Source organism: Lutjanus erythropterus, chromosome 14 (assembly GCF_056507025.1).
Source record: "Lutjanus erythropterus isolate fLutEry1 chromosome 14, fLutEry1.hap2, whole genome shotgun sequence".
Classification (NCBI taxonomy): Eukaryota; Metazoa; Chordata; class Actinopteri; order Lutjaniformes; family Lutjanidae; genus Lutjanus; species Lutjanus erythropterus.
This window is the reverse complement of record NC_139330.1, coordinates 21,108,012-21,119,882: the sequence shown is the minus strand read 5'-3', so window position 1 is coordinate 21,119,882 and position 11,871 is coordinate 21,108,012. Positions and strand designations below refer to the sequence as shown.

Genomic DNA, 11,871 nt, shown 5'->3' with positions numbered 1-11,871 from the left:
CAAGAGCACCTACAAGGCATGTCGAGTCTGACAACTCAAGCAAAAACAGGGTGTCTGCAAACTCTCCAGGACTGGCTTTTGTCACTCTTTTTCATGGTCTGCATATGCTCACAGTGAGGCAGTAATGTTTCCAGATTAACAGATATACATACAATATGTGCTTCAAAAAGGACTAATACTGTTTTACACCCCTTGATTCATTAAGTTTGTATGATAGAATAAAATGTCCAGGAGCCAGAGCACATAGAGAATAGGCTGCAGTTAATCATTAATAATAAAAACCTGGGGCTTTCTTTAGGAGAGCACTTTCACAGTGATTTGGGGAAGTTTATTCTCCAATCAAACACGCTATTCAGATATGTTCAGATATTACAGCTCATGATCTCAGAGTGAAATTTTAATTTTTAATCATAATCTTTAAACTATATCAGATCCTGTGTCTGTTGAGCTGACTTTGTATTCTGCAGCATGTAGAGGAAAGAAATCAGTGATTTCTAAAAGTTAAAGTTCACAAAACCAGACTGAACAGCCTATATGATTTATTCAGAACACCACATTGTAAGGAAAATGTAGGACATTCAGAGAAAAAGGCAGAGTTTCTGATAGTGGGCAGCAGCGTGATGTGTGTAGGTGCAAATATCTGAACTGTTGCCATTGTGGCTTATAAATACACCAAGTTGGTGGATCCTCGCTTCTGTTTTAAAAGCTGCTCTGGATATAGGCAGATAGATTGTTAAAATATTGTCTTGCTTCATTAATTCAGGGCACTTGTAATATGCAAGCTTTTCGGGGGTTTTATAGTTTTTTTTATGTTATGATTTGTGTTGCTTTGACAATAGAAACCCTGCTTTGACTGTTCAAAAATACGTGAGATGGATATAAATGTATTTGACAACAAAAAAATAATAATCACTCAAGGTCCACCTATTCCATCTCTAAGTCTTCCTCAGTGGATGGAGTTTGCACAGTTGTCATCATCAAGGTCGTGATGACAAATGAGCTGTTTCCATGACAACTGGTCCAAATCCATCTGTTGAGGAAGAGAGTGATTTGCTTTTAAAACCCCCAGATAAAGTTAGTAAATGGACAAGGAGGGTTTTTTGGGGGGCAAACTTTGGGTCAAGAACAAACTTTCACACTTGATGAAAATGTAGCTTTGCCTGTTGTTTCCTGGTCCTTCCCTCAGCTCTATGGATTGAACAGTTTTAAGCTCATTGTTTTGGTTTTACAGCCTGCGACTTGATATTTTTGTTCAGTCTCACTAGTCTCATCATCAGCATCATTTCCAACAAGCACTGGTTTTCACTGTAACACAGTGTTTTCAGTGAGCCCGCTGACAAGAGTTAGTGGTGATCAAAGTCTAAAAATATTGGATGAAGCCTCAGTGCATCACCTATAGGCTTCTGAGGAGCCATTTTCCTGCTCACAGTGTGGTGGCTCTTGGCAATGCCTGACTAATTCCTGGCTGATCCAAAAATGGGCAAAGAGGTGGAGCATATGTGGGGCTATAATTCCAACATGTTAAATTAAAATTCATCCCTATAAAGTTGTCATGAGTGGGAAAATTAGCTATAAAGATGAAAAGCATATTTGTACTGTACCAGGTGGTAATCATGTTTATTTTCCCCTGTAAAGTTGGGCATTTTAATGTGTGTGCCTGAAGGAATTTAATCACTCTTTGGGGCAGTCTACAAGCTCACTGCTTGATGCCACTGATCCTTTAAGTTATATCTTTTCTTTTGTTGCCACTTTTGCTTCATTTTGTCGACCCATCCTGCATTTTGTAAATACTTATTGTGAAAAAGAAAACTATTTATACACCTTTACCTGCTCTCTCGCTTTTATATTTGCCCTGGTCCTTTACACTGTTTATCTGCTCCATGTTAAATAGGCAACTGTTTGCTCACAAGTTCAAATATATCAACTTCATGAGGTGCTAATGTGTCAATGTTAATGCAGGTTTAAGATGTTGTAGTTCTAAAATTCAAATAAGCAGTCAGGCACTTGACCTTTCTAGGATTAAATCAGCTCATGAAAGCTTATTTTCATTCAGCTGCATCAAGGACTGAGTGCTAATTAATCTCTAATATGAGTGAGTAATCATAAATGAAAGATCAAGACAGATAAAAATGTTTCATAAATTATTAGAAGGAATCAGAGTGTGGCTGTTTTCAGCATGTACACACGGTTGTGTCCTTATAAAACACAATAATATTCTACCTGGAAACACCTCCTCCTGTATCTCTTTTCACCTCCCACCACTCCAGCAGCTCTTCCCATCTGACCTGTGAACCTCAGTGGAAACGATGCTGGTCCCTGTGGACCACCTCGGCTGAAGACAGCACACACACACACACACGCACACACATACCAGGAAATCCTCAGCTCCATTTTATTTATTCAAGCCTCCCACTCGTTTCTCTGCACAAGATAAGTACAGCCAACAGGGGCTGTAGATGGAATTTTCTCCCCATACCACTGTGAACACACACGCGCACGCACACACACACACACACACACACAGACATGAAAGCACTGTTACTATTAACATCTGACCTTGTCCCAGAGCATTCTCCAACATGAATTTTAAACAAGTGTGCTCCTCGCCCAGACTTAAATGACCCCCCTCAGATACCTTTGCAAAATTATTCATCACATTGTCATACAACGGATGCCTAAAGCCAAAATACAGAATAGGTTCCTTATGCCGGATTTTCCAGAGTATTGATCAAATCTGTCAAATTCTTCGGCTGAATGCCAGGCCTTGTTGGAATGAAAAGTATCACAGGACCAAAGGGGGGATGACATTCATATGCACCAGTCAGAACAAACAAATATGAATGGAAGGATGACAAATATTTATTAATGTATGTTGTGCATGCTTGTAAGCATGTGCAAATGCATGCATATGTAAAAGAAAGATGGATAAAATGCAGCTACAGTAACACCAGCGCCTCAGCGACAGGTTGACATTGGCCAGGTTTTGACAGCAGTGAGAAAATCCCATCTAATTGAAGGATGCTTGTCAGCCCTCTAACTGTCAAACTGATGTCAGGAGAAAATTGCCTACCAGCCATTCTCAGTCAGCTCTCCTTCCTGTCTCTTCCCCCAGCAGCACGCTCACTGTCTGCAGATATAGACAGAAGCAGCTTATTCAACCAGTGTATTGTAGATCAAAGTCGTGAAAGCACAACACACTCTTGAAAGATGTCAACTAATGACACTGGGTTGACAGTGGGTTTGAAGCTCTGCTATTCCAGTGCTCTGCTGGGGGACTGCACTGATCATCCCGGCTACCTATAGCTGTTGTACCGCATCTTTCTTTCTGCTGTCTGTCCTGCTCTTCTGCTGGTTGGCTTCTCTTAGCTCAGTGGGTGTTACATTACATGCACACTGCTACAAATGCAGGCAGAAATGAATGTAAATTAAGCATAGCAGAAGAGTGTATTCCCAAAAATCAGACACCATTTACACCGGTAGTGCAGTGAATTAGCAGGAGGTCTGCAATCGCTCCTGGCTGCGTGGCTCTATTTTTCTAAATTTCCTCTCTGTAAATAAAACATGTTCATACATGCCCTCCTGAAAATGTTCCTCTACCTATTCAACTTCCCTTTCACACACTGTGTTTCTTTCACATGCTGTTAGCAAAGCAGGAATGAGCGACTGCCTCATATATGATTTTACTTCACAATGAAAGGGCTTACAATCAATTAGAATCTGAAGAGAATTATCAAGCTTGAGAAAACATACAAAATCAATATAAAGTAAAATCAACATCAGTTAAAAGTAATATGATATGCAGTAGACTAAAATTCTTTAAAAAATCGTAAAAAAAAAATGGATATACATTAAAATATAAATAAATCCTAAAGCAGATGGCATTGATGATCATAATGTGCCCTAAATTCCAACAAATAGAGCCAGTTAGTGCGTAATGATCTTTATTATATTTTCTTCCACTAGTGTCTGCATATAAACTGACATGATCTACGTAGACTGAAAGAAAGGAAATGGTGACACTGTGTGGCTGTATGATGTAAGTGAATGTTATAGACTCAGTATGACCACTGGTGCAAGATGACACATAAAGCATTCAAGTAAAAGTCCTGCATTCAAAAGTCTCCTTCAGTTAAAGTAGGCCTGTGAGCAGATAAATGTATTTCTGTATTTAAAGTAGCTCATAACAGCACCTTTAAATATACGTTTATTGGCACAACTCTCTAATAATGACCTTTTCATAAATGGTTTTAATTGTCATTAATGGTTTCATTAACAATTAATAAATTATTTGCTAAGCCATTAACGAGTGCAATAAATCATCCTTCAGCATGCATAGTCATTAAAAAGGGTCATGGGTTCCTCAGTTTCTTGTAACCCATCAGTGAAAGTTGGTCAGTCACCTGCAGTTATAAATGTTATTAAATCATTGATTAAGGGTTCTTTTGGACCTTTTCCAAAAGGTGAATGGTTGATTCTATAGGTGTCCTTGATTCATTTATAGGACCAGTGCCTAGGATTTACTATCATCTGACAGTGAGCGACACCTCGCCTCACCCTCCCCCCACACTAGGCCGAATGAAAACATAATCATGAATATTATTGTCCATTTATGTCATATAAATCTGCCAATAAATCCCTGTAAATCTTACACACTGGACCTTTAAAACTAATAATTTACAATAATGATATCAAATGATGCAGTGATGATCCTACAGCGAATGATCACCAGACTTTACAGATCTGCTCAGACTCACAGAGCTTTATAGGGAGTTCCAGCTCATTGTTTAGCTTAGCCCATAAATATACTGTTTTGGTTTCCTCTCCCCACTCTCACAAAGTCAGTTTTGGAAGCAGATGGCAGCTGTATTCAATGAAAAAGCTCTAAAAATCCTCTTTATACTGTTTGCCCCTGCAGACAGCAGACAGACATAGTCAGCAGCTAGGTGGTGAACATAGTGAATCACTTAACTGTTAAAGGGCCAGATATTTCCCTCAGGAGATGATGATGACCGAAAACAGAGTGAAAAGAGGGTGGATATTAGACTTACATTCATCAGCTGGTCAGAAACATGACGCTGTTGTTCTGTAATTGTTGGAAATAAGTTTTTGTTAACAACTCAAAGGTGGAGTAAGAGATTCTGCAGAAAGACAGTTTATTGTTCAGTCTCATTCTCAGGTTGTCAAATACCGATGTTTCATGTTGGATTGATTGTTGAGTCTCATGTCTTGTTTGGCACAGTCCAAGCCACTTCCAACAGAGGTTGGTATTTGACAACATATAAATCAGACTCAGCAATCAACTATCTTTCTCCAGAATCACTTACCTCACCTTTAAAGTTGATAATATGACAATGTTGTGTTCACAACTTATTCCTGCTGTTCCTTAATTGGCCAAAAAAATAATTTATTGTAGGTTTAAAGAGATAGTTAAAAGACAAAGCAACTGTCCTTCTGCAGGAGGATTTCTATAACTTGACAAACAAAAGTTGTTCTTATTAATGGCTTATAACTGATCCATTAAGTAAATGATTTGCTAAACATTTGTAAAGTTGCTGCTATTAGAAAGTGGTACCCTTATATTGTAGGATTATACTTATTGAATTGTATATACTGTATGGTTTATGATTTACATGCTGTTGGGTAGGTTAATGGATAACAGTACAGCACTGTGTAAACTCATGTTTAGTGTATGTAAAATGTTGATCTGCAAAGCAGCTTGTGAATTCAGCTGTCCTGAAATGTGTTGGAGGAAAAAAGTACTATTACCCTTGAAATGTTGTAGTAGAAGAGAAAATAACTTAAAATGGAAATAGTCAGGAAAAAGTCAGGACAAATACATGAGGAAATGTACTTGATCACATAATGGTGCTATTATTAAATTGAATAATGGGTGCTTTAATGTCTTTTGTCTCTGTAAAGATGTAAATATTCACAGATGTTTCAGTCTCAGGTCAGACATACTGATTTTTGGTCAGACCTCAGCCTTGTTGCCCAGGAGATGGCAGCATATGAGTGATTTCTACTGGGCGCTTTAACAAGGACATGATCTACCACGATTACAAACCTATTACTGTAGCAGCGTTTCTCCAAATTAACATTAAGAGGGAGGCAAAATGCCCTGCAATTCATTCTCATTTGAAATGTTTTTACTTTGTAATACATGAGCCACACACAGATGTTTTATGTTTTTTTAATTAAGTTACACTGATAATGTTGTATAAATGGCAACAGACGTGAGCTGTGCGAGCCTGTGAGAGGTAGAAACACAGCTGGGTACTGGATGGTTGCAATATGCCACAGTCTGAGATGTAAGACAATACATAGATGCAGGAAATGATACTGTATGAGCTGTCAGACACACAGTGAGAGCAGGTGTTTCACCAAACACAAGGACGGACAATCAGTGCATAGTGGTGTAGTCTTTTGACAGAGCCATAAAGGAGCACTAATGTTTAAATAATTGGCGGGCTCGGTCACAGATCACTGATTTGGCCTCTTGTTGGGATGTTCACGTTTTGGAAAAGGTCCATGACAAAAGATTAAAGACAGTCAACAGCCTTCTTGCAGTTTTATAAGAAAAGTTATGACGAAAGCTGTGATTTTCTCATCAGTTTGCAGAATATGATATGACATTAATGCAACAGTTACATGATTCTGGGCAGTAAAAGTTCAGTTTTGGTAGTTTTTTTTTTTTTTTATTTGCCCAAAAGAATCACCAGTTGCAACATGTCAGTCTTGGGTTCTTTCATAGATGTGGGTTAAAATAAGCCGACTGGACGAAACCACTGGGCATGAAGGGGTGCAGGAGCCCTCCGGTGGATGAAAGCGGAACACCACCAGCTGTGTGGAAGATCACATTCCCAGAGCTGAAGCTGGGGAACGTTTGGTGAAAGCTGGCGGGGCTCGACCCACACGTGGGAGGGTTTGGACTGATGTTGACTAGTGAGTTGGAGCCGGGCTGCAAGGTGCTGTCCGCCCCGGGGTTCTGCTTTTTCCACTTGGTCCTCCTGTTCTGGAACCAGATTTTCACCTGGGTTTCGGTCAGACTCAGTGACAGGGCCAGGTTTAGTCTCTCGCACACGGACAGGTAACGGGTCGTGCGGAACTTGTTTTCCAGAGCCACCAGTTGCTCGTAAGTGAACGCTGTTCTGGCTCGCCGAGGTTTGGCACAGGCCTGGTCAGGGCGTCGCCTTTTGTGCGGTGAGGGCTCCTGCAGTGTGACCACTGACTCTGCATCGTCCTGCTCCCCGGTGAGACAGGGCTCTGTTTCAACTGGTGGGGAGGGCAGAGAGGGGTCAGCATCCACTGCATGATGCCTGGAGGCAGCAGAGCATTCATCTCCTGTCTGTTCCCCTGTAAATAAAACAGAAGTAGAACAGTTTACATCATGCAAAACTCTGCAGCAAATTTACCATTTAACATTAGGTGCTAAGATTAATATTTCATTTTCAAGTAAAAATTGCTCAATCACTTATGAATGAAAGGGACAGTTCATCCCAAAATCAAAAATACACATTTTTCCTCTTACCTGTTGTGCTATTTAGTGTAATGGAACTAAATGACACACAACTTGTGGTGCTTGCAAGTTACAAAAAAGGGGAAAAACTCAAAAACAGTGTCTCTTTACAAAAACTCTGTCCTGATGTAGGAAGATGGACAATGTAGGGAAACAGTAGTAGGATATATATATACATATTAAGTTTGAAGATAATAAAACTTTCATGGTTGAAATCAATGATCAAACTAGGATTACTATAGATTACAATCAGAATGACCAACTGTATATATTCCCTTGTTCAAACTTCCAAAAAATGTAATAAGGATTCAAAATATTCTATTTCTCTTTTTGCTGGGGATCACCTACAACCTATTTTGACCCCAGTTTGAAACCACTGCTTCACACCATAGAAAAAAAAAAAAAAAAAAGGTTCTAGATGAAACTGCTCACGATGCCTGTGGATTATTTTGATTAACCGGGTCAAGATTTTTTGGAAGTGGTGTTGATTTTTAGTTTTACTTGTAGTCTTAGATTTCTAGTTCCATTATATGAGAGAGAAGGCAAATGTCTCCAAGGCCACCATATAGGGCTGTAACTATTATTCTCATTATTGATCACTTTCCCAATAAACTGATTAGTTGTTTAGTCTATAAAATGTCAGAAAATGTAGAACCGTGCTGATCAGTGTTTCAAGATGATGTCCTCAACAGCCAAAGATATTCAGTTTACTGTCATAGAGAAGTAAAGAAACCAGAAAGAATTCATTTCAGTTGAGAAGCTGAAATCAAAGAATTTGGACATGTTTTTCTTGAAAAATGGTTCACGATTAATTGATTACCAAAATAGTTTGCAATTAATCTAAGAGCTGACAACGATTGATTAATCAACTAATTGTTGGAGCTCTAATAGACACTATCTCCAAAACATGGCACCTAAGACCAAAAATATCAGGGAAAAAAAAACTGTAAGATGAAAAATCTGTATTTTGGATTTTTTGGTTGAAAGGTGTCTTAAACAGTGAAAGTGTAGGCCCTATCATCCCCCATCTGGGTGACAACAATATTGGACATCAAGGCTTGGCTTCCCCAGTGGTTCTTAAAAATGTAATTGATTAGTTGACTGAATTTTCAAGGTGATTTACAAGATTAAAGTGAAGAGCCAGATCTTTGATTTGACCTTTTGATGTGCCTGTGTTGTGAATAATAGGCCAAAAAGCCTAAACGCTTGCTAAATGGGCTAAATTGTCCATGCATGGTGCTGAAAGGACAGCGCCTGACAAGACACAAGTCATGTGTCAAATCTCAAAGCTGAGGGCACACCGCACCTGCCTCGGAGATTCTTCTTTAGTGTGTAAAGATGTTCCTTTTTGTCCTGTTTGAGCTGCAGTTTAAATACCAAACACAAAATAAGGCCTGAAGTTGACATCTCTCAAGTGTTTGATTGGGATCCGGAGGTCGCTGGAGCGGAACGCAGCATAGATTCAGAGGAGGGGAGAGACCTGGTCACTAATCCTTAAATAATTTATAAAGCACACAGCGCCTCAAATGTCATGTTGCGGAAAAGAAATCCCGTCTAAATCCAGCTCCGCCACCTCAGCCATGACGTGCTAATGGAGTTTCATATTTGCGGGCGGGTCGATAAATGTCATCTATTTAAAGGGAAGTTTTAATCGAACGATATTTAGGATCAGACATGGATGGGGTGTGAAGTTTGTACCTGCAAGGTGCTGGAGGGAGATATGCAGGATGCAGTAATGGGATATCGATCAAAGCGCGCGCAGGCATCCTCAATGGGACGATTTAAACAATTATCTAGCCTGCCTGTCCCGGTGCCAATCACACGCTGGGGCTCTGGGAGCAAGCCTTTGTGGCTTCCTTGAAAGGAAACGTAGCCTTGGAAATTAAAGGAAGGTCATACGGAGATGACAATAAATCTGATAGAAAATAGCGTCTCACTTGCTGGTGTTTAGTCTGGAGCAAAAAGTTTTTATTGCTAGATTTCAGAATAATTTCATCTTTTTTTCTTTATTTTGTAATGTTTAGATATGGCGACTGCACATTTATTAAAACCATTTCTAAGAGTTTATAACCGGTTATGAAACCGTCTCAAACCAAAGCAGATGCCTTTATGTCAGCTTTATAAGCATACTTGGCCATCAGCGAGAAAATCTGCTATTTCTGTATAGTTATTCTTAATGCCTGACAGCGGTTGGGACAGAGGTTATCCTTGTAATCGGAAGAAATAATCCTCGCAAAGTTATATTGAGTCGTACGTTAACAAGTTAAAAGAAGCAGGAAAGGATTTTTATTCAGGTAATTTTATTTCTGACGTTGTATTTTGTGGTTATTGTGGTGAAAAAACCTTTTTTGTCAATAAGGGACTTCAAAATTGACAGAATTCCTTGAAATAGCTTTCTGTTAAACTGGATGTTTTGAATCAGTCGGCACGTGCATTAAAAATGTATAACACGTAATACTGTGATAAATAGGCTGAATGATATTGTGAAATTGTCTGCTCTCTTACCTGCTTCCGTGCGCTCAACTCTGAAGTCTCCGCCCGCAGCTCTGTCCGACTCCACACTTGTCCTCTCTGCATTTGGTGCAGAAAACTTCTCAGTCACGATGGAAAGTTCGTTCACCCTTTTACTGTTGAATTTCATCGGATCCAGTATGTCGATTATAGAAAAGGAAATCTTATGACTGGTCGTCATTGTCACTCCACAGTCTTTTGGGTCCAGCATCCTTTATAGAGAGAAACCTTTGCAGAAAGGAAAAAAGACGTGCGTAATTACGCGCGTGGAGAGTAACTTCTCATAGTTTAGTACACTTCACGTCTTCAAGCTTCATCAGAGCGGATCAATGGTGACGATCCTCCGGAATGTGTGTGGACGTCGATCCTCTGCTTCTGTCTGTCAGTCTAGCAGCGTGAATGAGATGACCGGAGCGCGCTCTTTAAAGCGTCTGTCCCCCCCAGACACGTGACACAAACACTATTAGTGTTTCACACGACCACCTAATGGGCTCAAAGCATTCGTCGATAATCACCCATATCATTAAATTCAATAATCCACGACCTGAGAGTAAATTGGGCACAGATGGCACTTGATCCATATCAGACATCGCCCTGTCTCCCCAAATTGGACTCTTTCACTGTCAGGGGGGGGTGTTTGTGTCCCTTGAGTGACAGAAAAACTTTCTCCAACGGTTTTTGCGTATAAACTGATAAATATTCATGGGGATGTTGCAGCATTACGACTGATAAGCTGGGAATGAGACTGATCGTTAAAATGTAAAACATATGAACTGTGTTCAAGTAATATTTAGGTAGGTGCTGATATATTCAGGATTACACAGATGGTGATTTTTTTTTCAGGTATTATGATAATACTGTGTTGTATTAATACTTTAGATGCTGTGGCAGCTTTAGTTGGATAACATTTTAAAAAATGTATGCAGGTTAACAAATGCTTATAGTCCCTCTATCCTTTAGAAGTTTTGCTTATTCATATTTGCAGGTGTCTTCTGTTATGAATTATATATCTTTGTTGTCTTTGTTCTTTCATGTTTGTGAAACAATAATAACATTCCCAGTATAGCATATTTCAATTTGCACTGCATTGCAAGGACTGCAAGATTTATTTTAGTGTCACTTTCTTGTGTACTTGAGACAATAGATAGGGAAATAATGATAGATAGGGAATAAAAAAATTCTGATATCAACATATCGGTCAATACTTTTTATAATATACAGTATAAAGAATATATACATAAATTTATTTTATTTTTATTGTTTTGCAGATACTCCTCTTTTGCCAAAGATATGCAATGGAGGCAGGATATTAAATAAACTTTGCTGTCCAAAATGATACTGGGGCACTGAAAGAGTAAACATTTACCAGTGTTAGTAATTATTATAAATAATAGGGCAAAATATATGTATTTATTAAAACTGAATAAAAAAATAAAATAAAATGATGCCTAGACTGTTAACAGCTAGAACAATCTGCATTCTGTTTTGTTATTAATAAAAAGTTTTTATATTAGACAACATATTAGTCAATACTGATATAGATCAATATAATTATGAAAGACAAATATCGGTCCGATATCAGTTGAGCAATATATCAGTCTGGTAACAACAATCCAACTAAAATCACACAACAGCTTCCATCCACTTAAATAGCAGAAAACAGAATGCTGAGGTTTGTTGTTTTTTGATGAGGAGAAAATTGTTTATGGCCCATTTGCTTGCACCAGTATGGTAACAATCTATAACAAATGACAAGAATGTCTGCTTGCTCATTAGAAAAAAAAAACTAAATAAAGATGTGTGTTTTGGACTAAAAGGATCCATTATGAATGTCTAGATGCTTC

General features: G+C 38.8%; 1 protein-coding gene across 1 annotated transcript; it reads right to left on the bottom strand.

The window, feature by feature from the left end:
* Nucleotides 1-6,174: 6,174 nt before the first annotated feature.
* nkx1-2a (NK1 homeobox 2a) lies at nt 6,175-10,443 on the bottom strand. The gene is made up of 2 exons (XM_084735797.1): nt 10,022-10,443; nt 6,175-7,353 (listed from the first exon to the last, which is right to left on the bottom strand). Exons 1-2 carry the CDS (start codon nt 10,236-10,238, stop codon nt 6,746-6,748), a joined length of 825 nt encoding a protein of 274 aa, XP_084591923.1. The 5' UTR covers nt 10,239-10,443; the 3' UTR covers nt 6,175-6,745.
* Nucleotides 10,444-11,871: the final 1,428 nt, after the last annotated feature.